Here is a 25,755-nt window from a genome sequence, read left to right on the forward strand (position 1 = left end):
ATTTCCATATTGAACATTATAGACAGACAATACAGATAGCTGGTGTGATGTATATGTCCAAGGCAGCATGCTTGGGTCTTAATTGGATATATGCATGAAGATCAAGTTAAAATTAGCTTTTCTCCTATTGCAGAATCTGACATTATTCGACAGGTGACCTTTAGGCTGCAAACTTAATCAAGTGTGCATACATGAATCAAGATGCTAGGAGATTTATGTCTCTAGTATTTTGATCAATTGGTCAAAATGAAAGGCTATCTAGCTATGATTTAATTAAAAGAGAAAAGATGGAGTGGACATCAGAATTCAATCAAACTCGATCTTCTACCTCTTGAATGGCAGAGTACTCGGGTTAGCTATTGGCTAGAAATAACTGTATACATGTTATGGTTACATGGGTTAGAGTGTGTTATTAGTGAATGCTATAAATGTGTGTAAATGTTTTGCATGCAATCTTATATAATAATAATTGTTATTTATTTATTTATTGACTTTGAATGTCTTTTTTGTCTCACGTTTTGAGGTGAAAAGGCGAGATATACATGTAGGTATTACTTTTTTAATTGTGTTAAAGTTTAACATTAAAGTTTTGCATTTAGACAAAGAATAATATATGAGTGGCTGTTAGATACCATTTATCTTGCAGCCAGTCGTATGTCTTGAAATTGTTAACACACAGTACATGTGTAAACAAATATGTGCTATCAAAAATAAGGAATGATGTTCTCACCAACGGGTGTGTATAGGAATCAGTTTAACACAACTATAAGTCCTAAGTCAATCAAACTTGGTTCACAGTTGCACCTGTGGATGTCCTTTACAGTCCACCACAACATATGGTACATATATATATGATAGACATTTAATTCCATGGAATTCTTGTTTATTTCAGATGCTAAGTTTGACATCAGCCATGGCAGTGGAGTGTGGAAAGTCTGCACGCCACAAAGACGAGAATCTGACCCCGCGATTAACATGTCAAAGACACCACCAGAAACCTGGGAGCTTGACGTTTGCCCACTAATAGGCTCCAAGAAATGGCTCCACAATTACGGACTGAAGAAAAACAGGCTGACTTTGGTTCACTTGTTGCCCCAAATAGGATTCAAGCTCAGTGATGGTAATATATGTTATTGTATAGTGTGTACTCATCTTTAACTAAAGTCTGAACCACATTGTTAAGAACTAACTACGATAAAGTACTTTCCTGCCTTTAATTATCTTTAGATTTTTACATTTTGTCCTGGCAGAAATCGTGAAAAACCCCATCATTGCAATGACAGATTCCATGTACTAGATGGTAATCATGTCATCTCTATCAACTTTGCTGAAATCTTCTAGGACATAAAAGCATGTAGGCTGCCATTTTGCTTTTTTTTAATGGAATACTCTCCAAGAGAGGTTGAAGGATGTGCAATTCATGACATGTATTATGGTATTGGCAATCATCCTGATGTCATATTAATTACATCATATACTTCAGAGGTTCCACCCCTCTTGAAGAATATTCCATGAAAATCAAAATGGTAGATAGCAAAAATTACATGTTTTTTGTCCTAGGAGATCTCAGTGAAGTCACCAATAGGTGACATGGCTACATTAGAGTCTGTGTCGATGTAATGGTTTGTTAACGATTTGTGTCTGGACAAACGTTTGAAGAAATCTAACGGTAATTAAAGGTAGGACAACAGCAGATACATGACCAAAGCAAATTAATAAATATGCGTTTACATTATTATTTGTTCGAATCGTGTTTATTATTCTTCCATTTACAATTTTAGACGAAATCACCACCATCTTGTGTTTTCTTCTTTCTTTAGTGGCTTCATTGTATCAGGTCAGGTCATAGGTAACAATGTGAATTATACTTTAACATTAGAAACAATATTCTATTATTTTACACCGGCATGTATATACATTAGCAGCTTTTTCCAATTACTAGGCAACATTGCTCTAAGTAATGAGCTTTATAATGACAATAGTAAACTGGTTTGTATTTCCATCTGTAATATGTGGGAATGTCCTGGTGCACTTTAGGAACCCCCATTATATTATGGGCCTACCATGTGTGGATACAGTATTTTTTTCAAGGGTGGCTGCATGCAATTACTTAAATGTACGTTGTATATTAAGTGTTATTAATGCACTTTAAAATAAGTGGAAGCAAAACAAACAAAAATTTCATTGTGAAGGTTAAGACCCGAGAGCTCACATTGGAATAAATTTAGTTTTTAGCCAAATTTCAGATGTGTAGAGTATTTCCTTGAAAATTATTCAAAAGTGGTTAATTTAAAGAACATTTTATGAACCAAAGACTAATTAATGTTGTATGCACTTTGTTGTAAAGTTAGCAGTTGGCTAATTTGGCAATGGGCAGGGTAAAATCTGAGATCCCACCCACCCACCCACCCACCCGTCAACATCCCTGAATCCAGTGCTGTCAGGGCTTAAATCTCTTTTTAAAAATTCTATTAACTCATTTACTAATTGCTATTTTCAAAATTTTGCCCATTTTCAACTCTACCCCCCCCCCCCCCCCCCCCCCCCCTTCTGTCTCGGACCCAGTCACTGGCGAAGTCAGAGATTGTGCCCGGGAGAGACGTGCTTGAAGCTTAATTGGCTGTAGGCACGTTACTATGTTATCCAATCCAATCCAATTCAAGTTATTTAAATCTAGTTACAGCTTAACATTCCATTGGTTTTGAGGTCGGCATGTTTGTACTTATTTTGGGTTGGCTTATTTTGGGTACACTCTTTACCACTTCAGGTTTGATGCAATCTGAAACCCTGCCAAATTAACAGTGGAGTGGTTGAGCAAAACATTATTACTAGTAAGGGGTTATTTGTAGTTATCATTTTTCACCAGTATACAAACTATATGTTAGAGGGGATGGAGTTAATTCAAGAGTACACTTCTAAAACAAACTAAAGAATGTTGATTTATAAATTAATTACAAATCATAATTTTTAATGTAAATTCTGCTTTTTAAATGATGGGGTAGCAACAACAAAAAAGTACACCTATTTGTATGCTTGTGAAAATCTCATTAATTATGAATGGCCCTTACTTCAGATTATGAAAACAACAAATCTGTGTTTCTTGGTTGTTGTTGACAGTTTTGTTTTGATAAAACAAATAGAGGCAATAAAAGTGTTTTTAAAAATAATAATGTCTATTACTGTATGTATAAAATTAAATTTTGTTGATAGATTAGGAGACTGACAGAAATGTTAAACTACCACATATACAGTGAAACTCCTCTTAACCATACACCCTCGGGACCAATAAAAAGTCCAGTTTTAAGAGGTATCCAGTTTAGAGAGGTTTTTCTCCTGCACAGATATTTAAAAAGGGACCATGAAAAATATCCAGATTTTAGGGAATTCTGGTTTACAGAGGGTCTGTTTTTGACAGGTTTCACTGTACAACATCAGAGAATTATGCAGGGTTTTTTTTATATCTTAATAGAAAAACGTTTTCTAATATTAGGCTAAATGGGCATGTATTGCAATGAGCATACATTGGTCCTCTGCATATAATATTTGTATTCTTAAATATTGTCTGGAAGCCCTGTCTGAATACCTTGTTTGTCAAAACATTTTTGATTTGGTTATACTGTTTCACTATAACTCATACATGTATGTACAAATTGACCGTTTCTGTCACTAGATTTTGATCGCCAGTTAAAGTCACCAATCAGTTCTCGATATGGAGGTGGTCTGTTTTCAAAGGTGCTCCGGCCTGACGGCAAGACATTCAATGTAAGTCTGGGATTTGTTTGCCTATTACTGTTATTATCATTTTATCCAATTTTCAATTTTGTAACCTTACCACTGACTCAACCATTAAAGTGATATTACTTCACAATAATAAATAATTAAATTTCTGTTAAATTCATTACAAATTAACGTCATCCCATTGGTCCAACTGCTCATTTCTTGAAGAATGTGAAAATTACGTCATCTGAGAATGTTATATCTTATGATGTCACTTTATATTGGTATTTTCTTCTACTGAGCATTATTGTTTATGAACACACATCCAAAAAAAACGTTCAAATTAAAATATGGACTTTTAGTGTTATTATTAGTAAATATGGTTGAAATATAATTATAAGGATTTGTCTGTTATTTGTTTTTCTTCATTAGAATATGAACAAATAAAATAATCTGTAGCAAGTTCAAAATAAAATATGAACTTTTAGTGTTATTATTAGTAAATATGATTGAAATATAATTATACAGATTGTCTGTTATTTGTTATTTCTTCATCAGAATATGAACACAAAAAAACATCTGTAAATTTAAGTGTGAACAGCACACTGCATCCTGAAAGGGTTAATAAATTTAATAATGCTTTTTAAAACTTTTCATTACAGGAACATGTATTATTTGCAGATCTCGACAAAATTACAAATGAAGGGAGTGATTAATTGTTAGCCTAACTTAGATTATGGGGAGCCAATCGAGATATTACCATATTGGTACCATATTCAAATTCACATGCTACATTTTGCTAAAAATTACTTTTATATTGTTATTAGAAACTTAATTGCACCAAACAATCTGCAGTCCCTGAACATTAGCTGGGCTGACATAAAAATTACTTTCCTTGAACTAGTCTCAAGGGAGTGATAGGAAGCGAGAGTTAAAGCTGCGATCAATTAATGAGTTTTATTGTTGTTTTTGATAATAATTGCAAAGGCATTAATTAGTTGCATGCTATTCAGTTTTTTGTTATAATGATCAATATTATAATAACCATGAAGCAACATTTTCCCTTACATCATTATGTGAGATAATTCATGATAAATTTGCTGCAATGGCAAATTCAATATAACAATAACAAAATGACCCAGGGATCGATGACCATGGTCGTAAACAGACGACAGTCTAATCACTATGTAATATATGTTTACAGTGTACAAGTTATTGTAGTTGTTGGTTTGAATCCCTGACCTGAATGGACAAAAAAAATGCATATTGCATTGTTCACAGTTGTAGTTTGTTGTAAAATAACCTACAACTAGAACAATACTGGACTGAGTATGAGACTATTAGTACTGGTACTGAATCTCACCTGCAACAAATGTAATAAACAGACTGAGTCAATTGGTTAGTGCAAATATAGTCCACAGACTGAGTCCGCATTGTTTCTCTCATCAGTAATATCTAATGATCTGTAAATATTTTACAGCTTGTACCAGGATCAATAATATTCAGATTTAAGAAAATAAATCATGATTTTGTCAAATCTTTTAAAAAGTCTTAGTATGTTAATTAAAATGGTTAAAACACTTTTAATACCTGCCAATTTTTTTAAATAATTTTTTTACCTGTGTTAAATCTGAAACGCTAAACTAGTACATGTAATAGTCTTTAATCTAGAAATACATCACACATGAGTGTTTCCTTTCCTTCACAGATAACTGGCAGTAAAGAAAAACTGCACCAAATCAAAAAAAGACTTACTCAGGCCATTAATTTGTTCCGACGTCGTCTCGAGTGGCTGACCACCGAAAGTCGGCGGATATTCGGTGTAATAGAAGAGAAGTCAGTGACTATTATAATGGACATTAAAAATATGTCTCCTCAGCAATTTGATCAGTACAGGGTAGCTCTGGAAAGAGTGTTACGAGAACAAGTGATGCAGCTTGCCAAGTTTAACATTATACGGTAAGTCATGCTGTTTAGTTGATTTACTGTCGTGTGGTATTATCCCTTTCTATAGAGGTCACACATACAGACCCTAACCTATAATTGAAGAATTCATTTCCAAAACATGATATATATACAGAACTTCACATACAGTGTTTTCGCTTCCTAATTATTGCACGAGTTTATTTTGCGCAAGAATATATACCGCATAATGGTCGAGTGGTATGTTCTTTCACAAAATAAATAAGTGCAATAAATAGGAATCGAAAACAACATATGTGAAGTTCTGTATTTAGTACATACCTTCTTTTATGTTTTACAAAAACATTTTTTAATTTAACGTCATAACAACACTTTGTTAAATCTATGATCAAAACTCCTTTCATGGATTTGTTTAACATTCAGAATCATGCTCTGCGGTAGCCTTGTGTAATGTTTCAAATATGATGTTACGTCATTTGTAAATCATATATGACATCGGTAAATAAAAAGCGCTAACTGCAGTAAAAATAAAAAGGGAATTCCCCATTTAAAAGTTCCAGGCCAGATTGCACATATGTAGTATGTACAATACAAAATAAATTTATCACATGGTTTCAAAACGTCTTTATCACTATAGTAAGATTGAATAGGTATGTAATATAATCCATTTATAACATACAAATTTTAGCATCCTTTTCAGTCGGCATAGATTGTATTTTGATGAAAATGCCATTGTTGAATTGTTGAGTTATATACTAGCATTAGTGTACCATCACTGTTAACTCCAAAATTTGGAAATTTGCATTTTGGAAATAAAGCCTTTAATTTAATGAGTAGGAGAAGTGACTTCTCCCTTCCCAGAAAAGACAGGAGACGATTGATAACATTTGCAAAGTGAACATACATTTGTACATTTTGTAATGTTTCATCAAGAATGTTACGCATTCATTTGGAAAAGGGGCGGGACATAGCTCAGTGGTACAGCACTTGCCTGATGCTGGATCAATCTAGGATCGATTCCTGTCGGTGGGCCCATTGGGCTGTTTCTCGTTCCAGACAGTGCTCCACAACTGGTGTAACAAAGGCCATGGTATGTACTTTCCTGTTGATAGGGTGGTCCATATAAAAGATCCCTTGCTGCTAATCAAAAAGAGTAGCCCATGAAGTGATGACAGCAGGTTTCCTCTCTCAATATCTGTGTAGTCGTTTACCATATATCTGACATATAACCATAAACAAAATGTGTTAAGTGTGTCATTAAATAAAACATTTTCTTCCTTCCTTCATTCGGAAAGGTTCCAAATTATACCCTCAGTTCGAATCCCAATACATGTGTTCATCATTAAATACCACTATTTCTGGTAATAAAATTAAGTAAACCAGTTAAACATTTTCATTAAAAACATGATAGTATTAAGTAACTCTTAATATAAAAGTACCAATTCATATTTTCTGACATTACTAAAATGAATCTGGTCAAGAATTAAAAAAAAACTTAACTGGTCACTGCAAACAGTACAGTGCTTCTAGATTATGGTAACCCCACTCCTGTGGCTAGTGATATTCACTGTTGGGCTAGTAAATAACTACTATTGCCATGCCCAACAGCTAGCGAATTTTTTTTGTCAATATTAGTCTATTTTGTAAATAAGAATATCTTGCATCCACCCCCCATCCCCCAATGTTAGTGTTTTTAAACTTTATCGCCTTCTTTAGGTGACATATCCGATTGCTACTACATTGTATTATTTGCAGTGCGACATGTATTGATGTGTAGTCTTACGCCTCAGTAAGTCAACAGACTGAATGTGTGTTACGTGGACTGTGACACACAAAACAAGTCAGGGTCTAGAAGCCCTGCAGTGCGACATGTATTGATGTGTAGTCTTACGCCTCAGTAAGACAACAGACTGAATGTGTGTTACGTGGACTGTGACACACAAAAACAAGTCAGGGTCTAGAAGCCCTGCAGTGCGACATGTATTGATGTGTAGTCTTACGCCTCAGTAAGACAACAGACTGAATGTGTGTTACGTGGACTGTGACACACAAAACAAGTCAGGGTCTAGAAGCCCTGCAGTGCGACATGTATTGATGTGTAGTCTTACGCCTCAGTAAGTCAACAGACTGAATGTGTGTTACGTGGACTGTGACACACAAAACAAGTCAGGGTCTAGAAGCCCTGCAGTGCGACATGTATTGATGTGTAGTCTTACGCCTCAGTAAGTCAACAGACTGAATGTGTGTTACGTGGACTGTGACACACAAAACAAGTCAGGGTCTAGAAGCCCTGCAGTGCGACATGTATTGATGTGTAGTCTTACGCCTCAGTAAGTCAACAGACTGAATGTGTGTTACGTGGACTGTGACACACAAAACAAGTCAGGGTCTAGAAGCCCTGCAGTGCGACATGTATTGATGTGTAGTCTTACGCCTCAGTAAGACAACAGACTGAATGTGTGTTACGTGGACTGTGACACACAAAACAAGTCAGGGTCTAGAAGCCCTGCAGTGCGACATGTATTGATGTGTAGTCTTACGCCTCAGTAAGACAACAGACTGAATGTGTGTTACGTGGACTGTGACACACAAAACAAGTCAGGGTCTTGATGTCTATTGTGTCGTTTTGTTTTTGGAATCAGATTAGGTACAAAATATTATGGCAATTTCAACTTATAACTACTACTAATATCTCAGCGACTTTAGTCTATTTTCAGCAATAAAAAAATATAATTTCTCAGGCTGCATAACACCAGGTCCATAGTAGCATATGTGACAATGGCTGCCCACATACAACTTTTTATTCAATATATATCCCATAAATATAAATACTACAATATCTCACCATCAAATTAGTTTTTTAAAATTGGGGTGTAATGCAGCTTGTTTTAGATAAAACAGGGAGTATCCATAATGACCATAGTTCGGCATAAAAAATGTCATCCTAATTTTAGTAAAAGCACATGTTTTATGCACATTAGTAGACAGTTAACTGATTTTAGTTAAAATAAAATTACATTAATTCAATGGCCAGAGAAAACAAAACTTTCTGACAACATATTTTCACCAATGGCAGACAGGGCAGTAAGGAATGCTATATCAAAAGATATATGGCAACTCGAACTTTGACCCAGAGGAGATTCTGTTTGGTGGGCTGCTACCATTAGGGCCTGCATATGGAACCCTCTGTGCTTGACCTTTTGTGGGGGCAGGACATTACAGGGCTTTAGATTGCATCAAAGTCAAGGCGATAAACATTGTGCCCAAAATACATATGCCTAAAATAATCACACCCAAATTACGTACAGATATGCTGACCAAAATATATTTTACCTCAAACCCACTGAAATGTTAAGCTTAATTAGATTAAAATAACTGGAAATGCATTTCTGAATATTGACAACTCTACAGCAGCTGTTAATGACAGTACAGAACTAAAATGACCTTCCACCATTCACAAAAGACAAAAGTCCCCAAATTAGTGAGATCTAAAGTCCTGCATTATTAAAGCCGTGAGTCCAGACTTTAATGTTTTATAATGAGAGGGTTGTTGTTTTGCAGAGCATCTGAAGACATGGATATGTATAACCCCCAGTGTGTTCCTGTAACCCATGACACGGTGGAGAATGCCATACAGTGGATGTGGAATCTAGACAGGCTCGCCGCCGTTTCCAACACGGCAACCTGTGAGGCAGTTCTACGGGCACTTAATGACAAAAATGTAAGTATATGACTGGGTGGATGGATGGATGGATGGACGATCCATGGATGGATGGATGGAATGAGTTTTGGGTGAGTTTGGGGTTTTTTATTGGATGGGTGGGTGGGTCGATGGGTGGGTGGCTGGATGGAATGGGTTTTGGGTGAGTTTGGGTTTTTTTATTGGATGGATGGATGAATGGGTTGGTATTGAGTGGATGGATGGATGGACGTGAAATCCAGACAGGCTGGCAGCTGTCTCCAACATGGCAAAAATGTAAATATATGACTGAGTGGATGGATGGATGGATGGTTGGATCATCCATGGATGGATTGATTGGTGGATGGATGGATGGAATGGGTTTTGGGTGAGTTTTATTGGATAGATGTATGGATCGGTATTGGATGGGTGGGTGGATGTATATTAGATGGATGGATGGACAGTATTGAATGGATGGATGGATGAGTGGGTGGATGTGTATTGGATGGATGGATGGATGGATGGATGGATGGAGGATGACTAATGAATGAATGAATGCATGGATTTTGGTGAGTGGATGAAATGATGGATGGATGGAGGTCTGAATAGATGGATTCATGTGTTTTGATCAGTGAAAAATTGATTTATGGATTAATTAATGTATGGATGGATGTATGGATTGATAGATGAACAAGTGGGTGGATGGGTGAAAGAGGGGATGGATTGATGAATGAGGTCTATAATGTCTCATCTAGCTATATTCTGACTTTTTACAGAATGAGGCAATATATCTGTTCACAGAAGGTACATCCGTTGACAGTTCAAGAGAACTTCTGAAAGAAAAGGTATTGCTTGATAATTATTATACTGGTATATTACGCTAGTCACATATAGTAGTCGAGCACTCACCAGGGATGTGACAGGCTACATACCTCACAATAGTGGACAACCCATTGATTGTTTTTACTGTTCTATCAACTGCTCCCTGACATCAATATTAAAGACCATGATATATAGTGAAACTCATCTAGACTGGACACCCATAGGACCAAGTAAAATGTATGGTCTTAATAGGTATCTGGTTGAGACAGCTTATGTTCAGTACTGATATGTGAAAAAGGATGATTAAAAAACCCATCCAGTTTTGAGGTAATTCCAGTTTACATAAGGTCCCATTTTAATGTGTTTCACGATTTATGCTATGTTGTCTGTGGATAAGTGCATACAAAACACTTCATGCAGTTTATTGATGATAATAATAGCTATCATGGCAGTGGGTTTCTTCTCTCGTTTCCTTGTGTTACAATTGCCATATGTTTAGCACCAAATAGACAAAGAGTGTACCTTTTGCTGGGGTGTTTTTTAATACACATTCCTTACCTTCTTTCTACAGATTGTCTCTGCCGAGCTGAAGCTGCCAATACACATTGTCTCCTTTAACTGTGACAGTTCGGACACCATCAAGTTCTTACGGGACTTCACCAAGGTTACTGGAGGAAGGTAGGCACAACTATTCAGTTCTAAAAAAAACTAAAAATTAATGTGTGTATAAATTTCATAATTTTTGAGGTAGGGTGCAAATGACTACAAATTTATATTCACACATTTTTTCCCCCCAATTTACAATAAGCTGTGTCACCTCTCACTACCAATAAGGACTTGTTAATCTTTTGACACAAAACTCCTCTGATATTGTTTCCTCAGAATAATAATATATATTATTATATAACGTTTAGTGAAATATCTTAAAATATCAGTGAAATAAAAGTGCTATCAGTCACTGAGTGACAATAACACATTTTAGAGTGAAAATTTCACTCTAAAATGTGTTATCATCAAAATAAAGGTAAATTGCCAAAAATTATGTAATAAACAGAAAATTTCATTTGTTTTGGTCAAATATGATTTATATATCATCTCATGAAGTTTGCAATCATATCACACTTGTCGCACAAGCACGACTCATGAGATATGATTGCAAACTTCGCGAGATAAGATATAAATCATATTTGACAAAAAAACATGAAATATCCTCTATTTACCTACATCTTCCGACAGCAATTTAGTACAAATAATAACAAAATAAACACCTGATAATCATAAAATTCATTTGCAGAGCAATCTTGCAACATGTTTCTTGTGAAAACCACTTCTGATTACCATCACAAATTTTCGAGGACTGCATGTAGGACTTTATAGGACTTGATGGGTGAAATAACTCATACAAACCAGTCTGTAAAGAAACATTAGTTTTTAGGTTTATCCTATTCTGGTATTGGGCTATTTCTCGTTCCAGCCAGTGCTCCACAGCTGGTGTAACAAAGGCCGTGGTATGTACTATCCTGTCTGTGGGATGGTTCATATAAAAGATCCCTTGCTGCTAATCGAAAAGAGTAGCCCATGAAGTGGCGACTGCAGGTTTCCTGTCTCAATATCTGTGCGCTCCTTAACCATATGTCTGATGCCATATAACCATAAATAAAACGTGTTGAGTGCGTCGTTAAATAAAACATTTCCTTCCTTCCTCTTCTAGTTGTCATTTTGTTTTTAACAGTGAAAATGATTACGTTACAGGTTCCATGCCTATGCTGTTGTGATGGAGATGGATGCGTATGAGTCACAGCCAGTAGACACCCTGACAAACAAGGCGAACATCGTTCTCAAGAAGAAGACTTACGGGGGACTCCCCTCAGGGGTTGGGGTCCGGGAGGACATTGTGCTGATATTTGAGGAACTAGAGGAGGCTCGCAACACACTCAGTCAGATCCAGGTGCTCATCGAACAAGCTCCAGAACCCAAGTCCTTTGGTTAGTAGAGATGTTTATTCTGGTGGTTGTTTTCCAATAGTGCTTCTTAATTAGGAAGCTGAATAAGATTGCATGCAATATGCTGCAGTTGATTATCTTTTAATACAATTTATATCATTTGTTGTAACTGATAGTTGTTTAGTATAAGTATATAATTTCTTGTGATTGATAGATTTTTTAGTATAATTTAGATAATTTGTTGTGATTGATAGATTTTTAGTATAATTTAGATAATTTGTTGTAGTTGATAGTCTTTTAATATAATTTATCCTGCCACCACTGTTTCTATTGGCCAATTATGATGACCGATTAAAGCAAAATCATAAACATATACTAGCATATTATGACTTAACGTCACACGCATAGCTACATTACAAAATCACTCATTTGACCTCTAGGTCATCGTACAATGTAACTGAAATAACAGAAATAATAGCTTTTCCCCTTAATTTTTATGGTCTGCAGGATAAAGATAATAACTAGTTACTGACATTGGATATCGGCATTATCCTGTTCAGGCCGAATGAGAAATTCCCATTACCTTCACAGGATAAAGCAGATATCCAATGTCATTAACTAGTTATTCTCTATTGATGTCACTCATGTGACATCACAAGCATCGCCACATTAATTGCTCATTTTGACCTCTAGTTCATCGTACAATGTAACTGAAATAACAGAAATAATAGCTTTTCACCTTAATTTTTATGGTCTGCAGGATAACGATAATAACTAGTTAATGACATAGGATATCGGCTTTATCCTGTTCAGGCCGAATGAGAAATTCCAATTCTTACCTTCTCAGGATAAAGCCGATATTCTACGTCATTAACTACATGTAGTTATTCTCTATTTATATCATTTGTTGTGATTGATAGTCTTTTAATATAATTTATATCATCATGTTATAGGAATTCAAATTTCATGTGAAACACCTTTTCGGTTCCGTTCATTGTGATAGTGGGAACTGATCGGAAACTGTTTTTAGGTTCCACTGAATAGTCGTACTCAGTATAATAATAATCATCGGAAACAAAAGTTCAGTTCTGTGATTTTACCGACAGAGTACCGATACAGTACTGGAAATGATCGTTTCCATGAAATACGAAGGCCTGTACCATTTGTTGTAACTGATATTCTTTTAATATAATTGATACTACGTATTACTAACATGATGTATAGTCAAACCTGTGTTAAACAATTGCCATTTAGGAAGCAGTTTGCTGCATAATTTAGCATGTTTTATATTAGATGACTTGAGATCACAGCAGGATAATTTGATGTTTCTGTTTTCAGGTCTGTAACTAGAATTGGGGTTAGATGGGGCAGTTAGCTTGCTTCTCTCCCCCCCCCCCCCCCCCCCCCCACCCCCGCAAAAAAAAAAGAACCCTCAAATACATTTAGTGTCATTTTAGTTTATCTGGAGAAGACCCAATATTTATCAACATATGTGCCCTGGGTACGTGCTGATAAAACTTTTAGTCCAGATTCAATCTCTAATGACGTCACATGCATACAATTTGTATGGCATTGTGAAGACATTAGTGGCTCAGACTCTATTATAGTCTTGAGTCTATATAACTATAAAAGTTTTATAAGCACCAGGCCTGATTTAGGTTTTTTTAACCGCACCATTCTCAAGTTCTTTACTGCTCCAAAACTACTTGACCAATTCCAACCAAATTTTATGGGAGCCTTCCTTGGCACATGGAGACACGAATTTGTGAATTCGTTCATTCCGAATACCATGAGGCCTGAGGGGTGGGGCCCAAAAAAGGAATATTAAGTTTAAGTTTAAAAAATCTTCTCTGTTTTCAGAAATGCTATAAGTGAATAATTTTTATACACTTTGACAATGATGGTTTATTTTGTATTGAAAAATAATATATACTTATTGATGGCTTACTGGGATGTATATTATTACAGAACATTGCAATGCATACCAATTTTATCATCCCACAAAAACCAGGTAGATTTGTTTCTCTAGTTCTAAGACTAATTCCTGACATGACACGTTAAGTATTACGTAACCACCATCTCGCCAGATGGCGTATTCACTGGAATGGAACAAAATGGCTGTGCCCATTATATATAATAGCCCTCACATTTAACCATTTTATTAATTAAATATAATAATATACTTGTTGTTTTGATATTAAGCAATAATGTGCATTATATATCGTTGAATATGCATACCAGTCCAAAAGCCTTGCTTAAGCATTCCTTTATTGTTGGGTCCTACATATAAACTATAATTTCTTCACAACTATTAGACCATTCCCAACTAAATTTCGTGAGAAGCTTCCTTGACCCATGGAGAATTATGAATATTGTCATTCTCTTTCCAGCCAATGCTTCACAACTGGTATAATAAAGGTCATGGTATGTACTATCCTGTCTGGGATGGTGCATATAAAAGATCCCTTGCTGCTAATCGAAAAAGAATAGCCCATGAAGTGGTGACAGCGGCTTTCCTCTCTCAATATCTGTGTGGTCCTTAACCATATGTTTGATGCCATATAATCATAAATAAAATGTGTTGAGTGCATCATTAAATAAAACATTTTCTTCCTTCCAATAGACGTGCATTAGGCTGTTCAAGTATTTAGGTAAATGAAAATGAAATGATAAATAAAAACGTTCATGTTTTTAGCAAACTATATTGGTGTCGGATCCAAAAACCAGCTCCTTTAACTGGATTTACCTGTAAATACACAAATGAAATTAAAATAAATTAATGAAAAATCAAATGTGAAAAAAGAGAATTGATGATTTATTTTATAATGGCTTGATAGTAAGATTGTATATATATATATATATGTGTTAATTAATAACACTATAATTATAATAGTGGTGGTTTTATATGCCTGTCTATGATGGATCGTATTATGGTATGGCATTGTCCGTCTGTCCATACATCCGTCCCTCCGTACATCCATCTGTTAACTGCTTCTGGGATGGTGGTATGTTGCATACTATTACTAGGTCACTGTGACCTATTTTTCATGGTCTACTGCACATAACAGTAAATCCTTGTCCGGATCATATCTTGCATACAGATGTATACAGGACCATCAAACCTCACATGTAGGAACAACTTGGGATGGTGGTGTGTCACATACAACTATTAGGTCACTGTGGTACAAATAAATAAAATAGTTTGTCTATATTCACATAATTAGGATTGAATCATACCCGTAACATATTCATTAATATCTATGGTTTTCCATCAAACTCCTGACGGGTGTATCATGTACCCTAGCAGTACTCTTGTTAAACATTTTATTCTGCTGTTGATGCTGTATTTTTCCTGTTGGGGACTAATTTTTTTGTTCTCAGTATACATGCTGTATATAGCATTTCCATTAAGATTTTCTTACTATTAATTAATGCATTTAGATAGAAGTACAGAGATCACTGAGGTATTAATTGTTAATGACTATTGATGTATCAACAGCAACACAAATACAATGCCTTGCATAAACTGTCATCGCACATGTATAGACTGACAAACTACTCACATAAAGTGTTGTCTTTCTTTCATTTGCTTACACGGAAATTATATTACAATTGGTGAGTTGGTTGTTTTTAATTTATTTTCTTAGTCTATTTATGCTGCAATTTCTATTCTATGACTTTATTTAAACACAAATGTGTACATTATTGTACAAATATTGAAATAATGTTACCATTGGTAAATTTTGGTGTTTTATCTTTTCTTTATTTATGCACACTGGTGTATTTAATACAATATATTTGTAAATCTATTGCAAGTATATTCTTCTTGTGCTTTTATTGCCAGTACATTATTTTATACATCACTATATGCACTTTAATATTAATTAATGATGATATCTATATTCCTCTTCTATATAATCAAGGTAATAACTCAGTGTATTATTTTGTCTAATTACCAGTAAAGTAATTCTTATCAATTTTATTTTTATTTACAACTGCTAAAACATAAGGTTATAAATAATTGTTACCGGTATTGATTATATATAATACCGGTACAATGCAGTGCAGTGCAATTCAATCTTCATTGCAACCTTTGTATGTGTATGTTGGTTGAGGGTACATTTTCTGGTTAAAAAAACAAACATGTGAACTGGTTGTGACAACAATAAACAAGAGAGATTTAAACAGCTGGGTGGTGGATTCTGTTAAAACAAGATCTGTATGGGACTGACAGAACATACGTGCCAAATTAAAATTTGTTTTTCTAAAGTCTGAACCAAATTGTTAACAATTTCGATAAATTACTCTCCTACCTTTAATTACCATTACATTTCCCCAAAATTTTGTCCAGACACAAATTGTGGCTATATTACAGTGACGTAGATTCCACATATGAGACTGTAATGATTTCACCAATATCGACTTCGCTGCGATCACAAGATGGGTGAAAACCTCCAAAGTATGTGACATAATTAATATGAAAGCAATGTGCTCTAGTGGTGTCAACAAACTTCTTAAAAAAAAAATTAATATGACATCATCACATTTGCTTTTATATCATAATATGTTATGATGTTGTTAGATTATCATTAAGTCATATCCTTTAACCCCTCTTTGAGAGTATTCCATAAAAAGACAAAATGGCAGCCGGCAAAAATTACATGCTTTTTGCACTATGCAATCTCAGTGAAGTCCACATAGGTGATATAGTTATCATCTAGTATGTGGAATCTGTGTCATTATAATGGGGGTTTTCAAGATTTCTATCTGGACAAAATGTGGGTCAAATCTAACTAAAAATAAACAGGAGAGCAATTTATTGTAGTTGTTTACAATTTGGTTCCAACTTTAGTATTTATTACCAAACTGTGAATTTAGAATTGATCTGGTTTAAACAACTCAATTAAAACTTCATTTAGTTTGGGGGGGGGGGGGGGGTGTCAGCTTTTCTAATGCATCTCTGTATTGTTGCAAGACTGCACCTTTTTCTTCAGAATGTATCAATTCTATCTGTGTCAGGACAGTTCATAGATATTCTTCCTAAGATGCACTAAATGCAGTGATCTTTATACTAAATATATTTAGGTTAATAATGTGATTTTAGGTTTCAAGTTAAATGATTTCTATTGTACATATTATATACTTAACAGTCATCAATTCAGTAACCAGCTTGTTTCTCATACGCCTCTTTTGTTTATAACAGTACAATAAGTTCCATCAGTAGTTTGTTAATATTTAAAGAAAAAAGAAATTTTTATTTAAAATATAAGTTGTAATTAAAATGACTTTTCTTTGCACTATATTTCTTGGGTATTTCTCTACCCCACTCCCCTCCCCACGTAAAATGACAAGTGTTTTAATTTTGAAATAACACTCTGAAGACACAAAAGAGAAGGTATTTGTAGAATTTGTGATGTCAATATTTTGTCAGTTCTTTTACATATTTGTGCAAAAAGTCTATAAAAAAATCTATACAATCTAAAATTGTTATGAATCAAAGCGTAACTGAAAAGGATTATCTGCTCTGATTGTAAATAAAATCATTATAAATGCTTACCACTATCTCTTATAATACTAGTAATGGTGGGGAACAGATTTAATGATATTTTATTCATTTTAATGCATATTTTGGTGATTTAGAATAAGAACTGGTTTACATACCTGTCTTTGTTTTCTGGATCAACACACTGAAATTTGTTTGTGTCTACCCTACTTGATTTATTGCAATACCAACATGCTTAGAATGCTAGCTAGTACTTGGTGGAATATACATATTGACAAAACACTTCAGCTCATTCATTTTGGCAAAACCTGAATGACATTGCCATGTTAATGTTTCTAGCGCTATTAGCGTCAAATGTGTGGTTGCATTTGTGCCATTATTCTGTCACTTGCCTGGCTTGGATTTTCTTAAGTAAATCGCATACTTTTCTGTGTATGTAAGGTTCATGTGGTATGTGTCAGCAGGTACAGAGTTTGGTCAAATTTGAACTTTTTCTCATTGTTAGCAGTGTATTTAGTCAGAGATGTTTTAATAAGGAGAATCACTGAAATAATTTTTATAGTACCTCCTGGGTCTTCTAAAAATTGTTGTTCATTTTTGTTTTTATTTTAAATTCATACGAAGAGAAATTTTATTCTGTAAGGCATTTAAAGTACTGTATCATAAATATTTGATTATGTTAATGGTAGTTATTGATTTAGTGTATTTTAATATATAACTATTTCAGATTTAGCACTCAAGCATCATATTCTGCTCTTAAAAGAACCACAAATCTAGTCAATTAAAAAAAATGAATTAATAGTTAAGATTTTGTTGTAGAAAAAAAATATAGTAAGCTGAAATATTTCATTGTGTTGTTCACTTTTACTTTGTAGTTCTGAAAACAGAGACTCCCCAGCAGCGCGAGAAGACGGAGGCGTGCCTGAGCTCGCGAGAGTGGCTGGAGAAGTACGGACTGTCAGCTCAGAGACTCGGTCTGTACCACGTGCTGGCCGGGGTCGCCTTCAAACACCAGGACGGGGTGGTCGAATTGATGGACCCACCTCCACAAGACACACAGACAAATGCTGTGAGCTGCTTTATGTTATAGTCTGTCAGGCACGGAGGAAGCATGTACACAGTGAAACCTCTCAAAACCGGACCCTCTGTAAAACAGAATTCCCTCAAAACGGGATGTTTTTCATGGTCCCTTTTTAAATATCTGTGCAGAAAAGAACCTCTCTAAACCGGATACATCTTAAAACTTAAAACCGGATGTTTTACTTGGTCCCGAGGGTGTCCGGTTTAAAGGGGTTTCACTGTAAATACTTGGGGGGGGGGGGGGGGGGGCTGATTAAGATCGAAGGCACAAAGAAATTTCTAGGGGGGTTCGAGGGTATGCTCCCCTATAAATGTTTTAATACTAGATGTCCTGAAATGCAATTTCAGGCATTCTACAAGTAAAATTCATCTCTGTGTTAAGATTTACTACCAATATTATTTTTTATTCAGAATTATCGCGGTCAATATATTAGGCATCAGAATATGGAATATTAAACTAGATAATACTAAATTACCGGTATGTTGTATTTTACTTGCTTTTACATGACAGCAGCCATGATATATCACTTTGATTTCTCACTCCTGCCAGTAACTCAGTGACTTCAACCAAATCTCAGCAAAGAAAATGTTTATTTCATTGGCAAGATAAGGGTCTGATTTTACCAGTACATCAGCAAGACTAGTTGTCTAATTGTACTAATTAGTTGTTTTTTGTTTAGATCCCACGTCCTAAGCTGGTTCACGCTCGATACTGTGAACAGTTCCCTGTGGTCCACTGGAAGGACGGAAGTGTAGTTCACGTCCAAGTTACCCCGGAGGTTCACCGCTCCTACGAAAAGAAGATGGAGGTCGCTCTTAATAAGATACAGCAAAGGTGATTGTCATAATATGTTTATAACATGTTCTTCTGTTGCATATCTTCTGTACCTTACAGTTTACTATTCCTGTAAGCTGATTAATCATTTGCATAAAGACACAACAGGGATATAACTATTCAGTGATTTCAATATATATTTATGTTCTGACATCATGTTTCGTATATATCCAGTCAAAAGGTAATTCTGATAAAATTGTGATACTTATAGGTTAAGTGATTATTATCTCTATGTAGTTGTCTGCTGTTAAAATGTTGGATAATATTTTTGAAGGAGATTTGCCATTATTTCAATTGATGTCTGCATCATTATTGTTAGTCATTAAAAATATGTGCTTTTTAACTGTTGTTATTATAATGCTTTTTATCAGTTCTCTACACTGATTTTGGTTATATTCATTATTTCATTTGTTTTCTTTAAATATATCCCAAATATATATATTTTTTAATTCTAGTGTGTTCATAAATAGTTGATATTCGTTCATTGGCATGTCCGTCTTTTCATTTATTCATTCATTCATTCATTCAGTCATTCAGTCAGTCAGTCAGTCATTTATCAATTCAACAATACTAACTTATAAAATAAATATATTAATTTTAGAAAGTTGATACATTGTATTACTATTTAAATACAAGTAACATTATTTATTAATATGAAACTGGTAACACATTTTTAAGTTAGAATATTAGTAATTTTTTTAATAATAATAATTGACTTCTAAAAGTATAATGAAGAACATGTAAAATGAGTGTAGAGCACTGCAATAGATTTTGGTAGTACAGTGAAACCCCTCTAAACCGGACAACCTCAGGATCAAATAAATGTCCGGTTTTAAGAGGTACATGTATCTGGTTTAGAGAGGTTAAGTTCTGTACTGATTATTAAAAGGGACCAAGATAAATGTCTAGTTTTGAGGGAATTCCGGTTTATTGAGGGTCCGGTTTTTAGAGGTTTCACTGTACATGTATATATACATCCAATAATCTAGATACATGTATATTCAAACCATAATTTTGTGCACATGATACAGTTATAATTAGTAACATACCTTGCAATCAAAGTTATCTGTAAAAGACATCCAATGGACCTAAATTATTTCTGTCTTGGATTACAGAGCTTGCAAAAGTCAAAATGTGTGCCCATGACAGGCATGTGCAAAACAGCTTGTTCTGAATGTTAAACTCCATGACCCTTGCCCTAAATTATGTCCATTAAAATAAATGATGTATCAACCATGAGCTAGAAAATATTTAAGAATATATATTTAATATTAAAAAACTGACACCATTTTGTTTTCAGTCTAGAGTTCTGATAATGAAATATTAATATAAAACATACAGATTTTTTTTTTTTTAAATGTCTATGTGTGTTAGTTTAAAAAAATTTTTTATTGTGTCGTGTTCATTGAAAAACCTGTCCTAGACTAATAACCTTCTTTGTTCAATTAAGGCTTTCAAAACTAGAGAGTCGGAAAATGGACAGACTGTTTTTACCTTCCGTTAACAAGAAGTAAGACAGATTTTTCACAATTAGAACTCACTGAAGGCAAAATAGTTACACTAACAAATAGTGCTTGTGAAGACATGAGGCACAATTTGAGAGCTGAAGTTAGTATAGGAGACAAATTAATGCCTTATAACAGTCAGTTGCCAGCATCTATTAGTCATAGGGGCGGGACGTAGCCCAGTGGTAAAGCGTTCGCTTGATGCGTGGTCAGTTTAGGATCGATCCCCGTCAGTGGACCCATTGGGCTATTTCTCGTTCCAGCCAGTGCTCCATAACTGGTGTAACAAAGGCCGTGGTATGTACTATCCCATCTGTGGGATGGTGCATATAAAAGATCCCTTGCTGCTAATTGAAAAGAGTAGCCCTTAAAGTGGCGACAGCGGGTTTCCTCTCTCAATATCTGTGTGGTCCATAACCATATGTCCGATGCCATATAACCATAAATAAAATGTGTTGAGTGCGTCATTAAATAAAACATTTCCTTCCTTCCTATTAGTCATCTACACTCGTGTTTACTGATGGTCACTAAAATACTCTTTTTTTTATATGGTTAAATCCACTTAGGAACCCAACAAATATTTTTAAAAGTTTTGTATAAAATACTCTATAATAACTGTTGTAAAATACATCTTTTGACCATGCAAAACACTAGAATTATCTTTTTCATGCTTTTTTCAATTTTACTATTTAAGTTTTTTTGTCAATATACTGTTTGTGGATTTGATCCCGAATATAGTGGATGCTTATTTGATTACTTTCAAATAAGTAACATAATTTAGAATCTTTGCTTTTTCACAAGCTACTGCTTATATTATAGGTCACTCTTTTGAGCATTTAGTTATACTTAATATATGTAAAACAAAAAATGCACATGGCATGTAACTTGCCACAGAGGCATGCAGTTTGATAAATTCTTTATGCTTTCTTCTGGATTTACATTTTAGTTTTGCCGAATTTATAACTAAAGTATTAGGATAGAACTAATATTTTCTACAAAGTTAGTTATGTTATTAGTAAATGTCCACTCTGTTAATATAGATTTTCATTAGTAATTAATGCAACTGGGTTAGATTTAATAATGCTTAATTTAGGTAGGACATAATCGGATGTCTGGTGTTACGAAATCACAGGTTAAATATAGAAACGTAATGTTCTTTTCTGTTGAAATTACCTTACTTTACTATGAAAAGTGTTTATATTTACCAGTATTTAGTTTGCACCATTGATCGGGATATAGTCAAAGCTGTAATTGTTTTGGTTTTCCTGCTAATAGTATTTTTAAAAACAATCCCATGTTATACTGTTGAATTATAAAACTAATAGATTGGTTGTGGAGGCCCATTCAAATTATTAATGCAGGGATCAAACTTAAGAATTGCCATAGGTGAAACGTCCCACCAATGGCTATTGTTAGCCTGGCTATGTCAATTTTTTTTTAAAGTGACAAATAAACATGACTCTATGTCTTTGCTCTATGTAGACATATTTAAAATATGCAAATGTTAAATATTGGCAGACAATGTACACCAGGTGTATATATTTTGACATTGTTGAGGAGCTTTACCAATAGCAGAAAAGTGCCATCGGTGATGGTCTCTACCTACGGCAATTTATATCTCAACGACGGCAATTGCCATCGGTGCCATCGTTAAGTTCGAGCCCTGTTAATGATTTTGCAGGAGTTGGTTTTGAGCATGGTTCATGAAACCTTTTTGCAAGCAGGATTCTATTTCTTCTTTATAGTTTAGTGCACCAAATCAATATATTTTAGTATATAAATACAGGGCCTGTTTGTGACATATGCAGTGTTGTTTCCCCATGATATATTTCTGCTGATGATATGATATATAACACTAAATAATGAAACAATAGATGTACTATTATATAGCAAGTTGACAATTATGGTACATGTACTTTGGTAAAAAACAAAACAAAAAATAACAACAACAAACACACACACACACACACACACACACACAGACACACATATATACACACACACATACACACACACACGCACACTAATCAGCTGATTCAATTATGCACATTGTTGGATTAGCTATCGTTGTGGATTTTTTTTATTTAAGAACAAATTTCATTCAGTTTTTACTGTATGCAGAACAAATAAAATGTAATGTTTTTATTTTGTTTTACATACATGGTTTGATTTACTTTCAGAGCCGACTGGCTACAGCAAGGCAGCAGGGCTCTGTTTGGGAGCATCATAGAAGACCAGATCTACATCCTCATTGACACCTCAGCATCCATGCAACCCAGCATTCAGTTCGTCAAGGACAAGCTCTTTGTTCTCATGCAGGTAAACACAAATATTTATTATATAAAATGTGAATCTTTCTTTTTGTTTTGGATGTGTTAGGTTGTAGAAGCAATGGGCCAAATTTATGAAGCCCATTTTTATTAAATGCAGGTTTGTTTGAAATATATTTTATTGCATATAATATACTGAAGGATTGGGCACAAGTTATTCAACTTACGAGGCCCTTTCCTAATTACAAATATTATAACATTATAGGCAAGTACTATTACTACAAATATTTGAAACAAAGTAAATACACAAAACATCAAGCAAGACAAATTAACAGTGCAGATAAAGTGAAACCGGAAGAAAGACTACAATAAATATTCAGAACAAAGTTAATACATAGAATATCAAGCAAAATAGATTTGTAGTGTGAATAAAGTGCTAAAAAAAAAAAAATAATAAAAAAATGCAGGTGTTTAAGCATTGTAAATGTATATGTAAGACATAAACAGGCTTTGTAAATTTAGCCCAGTGTTTCTTTGGTTGTAGTGGGGGGTTTTTTCATTATGTAGTCAATATAAATTGTTGGTATTTGCTTTTCTATCATTGGAAAAGTGCATATAACAATGAAAGAGTAGCATCTGTCTTTTTAATTTTTACATAATCTATACCTTTGTGTGCCTTAAGTAATAACGAATATTCAATTAATAACCTATTTTATATGAGACATGCACACTAGCAAACACTTAGCCTATCTGGTTTACTTATTTAATATTTGGTCATTAATAATTTCTCATTTAAACTTGTTCAAAAGTAATATTAATCACTCTTCGTTATCTTGCAGGAACAACTTCGCCATAAAGCTAAATTCAACCTGGTGAGTTTCAATTCCAAGTCGACGGTGTGGCGAGACCGACTGGTGCACATCAATGAGAGTAACCTGCAGGAAGCATGGGCCTGGGTGCAGGGTCTGTCGTGCTGGGGATCCACCAACACGTACGCCGCCATCCAGCAGGCAATGAGTGACCCACAGACAGAGGCAATATACCTGCTCACTGATGGAAGACCAGATCAGGTACGATAATTGCATCTAATGCCAGAACCATATATAGTAGAGTGGGGGCGGTGGGGGAGGGGGGAATAAAATATGAAAAACAAATCCTTTTTAGTTTAGTTTTTGTTTTAGAATTGCATTTGTTTGTTTAACTAGAGAGATCCCTGATTTGGTTACTGTCTCTCCCTCAAGTTATTTTAGTCTAGGTATGGCCCTTAATGCATTAATTGTTTTATTGATAAAATCTGTGCAGACATTTATTAATGTTCTCAGTTTAGTTCACCTTTCTGTGTATTTTTTAAAGTCTGACAGCTTCTTCTATTGGTAATCGTTTTTGACATTCAAACTGCACATCTCAGGTTGTAACTCTCCTTTCACATTTTCTAGTGATAATCTGTTTCACATATTTTGGCATTACATAGCATTAATCCTTAGCATTAACTAAATCAAAGGTTTAAATATAACCCATCTAAGTACAAGCTCAACAATATTAGAGACTTTTGAATTCTGTCAAGGGGTAAGAATTCTGTACTATAGCCAGTTCAAAGCCAAGTCCCATCAGAAAATCATTGATGACTAAATCTGGCATTGCTGAAACCTTACGTATTACATAATAGATGTTTTCTTCTGTTTTCAGCCACCAAAGTCCATCTTAGCCCAAGTTCAGATGCGCAACAAGGTTCCAATCCATGCAATATCTTTTAACTGCAATGACATTGAGGCCAACCGCTTCCTGTTTGAGCTGGCACGTGTCACCGGGGGCCGCTATCACAGCTACTCCGAGGATGGAGATGATAATGAGCCAACAGATGATCAACCAGAAACTTACGAGGTAGATTTTATAGTACTAATTACAGGAACTTCATTGTATATTTATTACTGGTCCAACTGGAGGGGACCATAGTTTTTGCCTCTCTCTCTCTGTCTCCATCATCTTTCTGTTTGTCCCATCTGTCCCACATATGTTTTTTCAGACATTTGTTTTCACAATGAGCTGATATTTTGATTATAACATGTAGAAAGAAAGAAAGAAATGTTTTATTTAACGACGCACTCAACACATTTTATTTACGGTTATATGGCATCAGACATATGGTTAAGGACCACACAGATTCTAAGAGGAAACCCGCTGTCGCCACTACATGGGCTACTCTTCCGATTAGCAGCAAGGGATCTTTTATCTGCGCTTCCCACAGGCAGGATAGCACAAACCATGGCCTTTGTTGAACTAGTTATGGATCACTGGTCGGTGCAAGTGGTGTACACCTACCCACTGAGCCTTGCGGAGCACTCACTCAGGGTTTGGAGTTGGTATCTGGATTAAAAATCCCATGCCTCGACTGGGATCCGAATCCAGTACCTACCAGCCTGTAGACCGATGGCCTGCCAGGACGCCACCGAAGCCGGTTATAACATGTAGAGTTAGAGT

General features: G+C 34.9%; 1 protein-coding gene across 9 annotated transcripts in view; it reads left to right on the forward strand.

Moving 5' to 3' along the window:
- Nucleotides 1-25,755, forward strand: part of LOC121373939 (von Willebrand factor A domain-containing protein 3B-like) — a 104,510-nt gene that overhangs the window by 11,119 nt on the left and 67,636 nt on the right. For 8 of the 9 annotated variants that reach the window (XM_041500776.1, XM_041500774.1, XM_041500768.1 and 5 more), the window contains exons 2-13: nucleotides 893-1,120; nucleotides 3,671-3,762; nucleotides 5,426-5,676; nucleotides 9,202-9,361; nucleotides 10,096-10,164; nucleotides 10,713-10,819; nucleotides 11,894-12,126; nucleotides 18,463-18,656; nucleotides 19,348-19,502; nucleotides 23,188-23,326; nucleotides 24,117-24,347; nucleotides 24,964-25,158. In XM_041500776.1, coding sequence (XP_041356710.1) covers nucleotides 893-1,120; nucleotides 3,671-3,762; nucleotides 5,426-5,676; nucleotides 9,202-9,361; nucleotides 10,096-10,164; nucleotides 10,713-10,819; nucleotides 11,894-12,126; nucleotides 18,463-18,656; nucleotides 19,348-19,502; nucleotides 23,188-23,326; nucleotides 24,117-24,347; nucleotides 24,964-25,158 — 2,054 coding nt within the window. The remainder of the gene's footprint in view (nucleotides 1-892; nucleotides 1,121-3,670; nucleotides 3,763-5,425; nucleotides 5,677-9,201; nucleotides 9,362-10,095; nucleotides 10,165-10,712; nucleotides 10,820-11,893; nucleotides 12,127-18,462; nucleotides 18,657-19,347; nucleotides 19,503-23,187; nucleotides 23,327-24,116; nucleotides 24,348-24,963; nucleotides 25,159-25,755) is intronic. The other variant, XM_041500769.1, reaches the window with a different exon arrangement.

This window comes from Gigantopelta aegis, chromosome 6 (genome assembly GCF_016097555.1).
Source record: "Gigantopelta aegis isolate Gae_Host chromosome 6, Gae_host_genome, whole genome shotgun sequence".
Taxonomy (NCBI): Eukaryota; Metazoa; Mollusca; class Gastropoda; order Neomphalida; family Peltospiridae; genus Gigantopelta; species Gigantopelta aegis.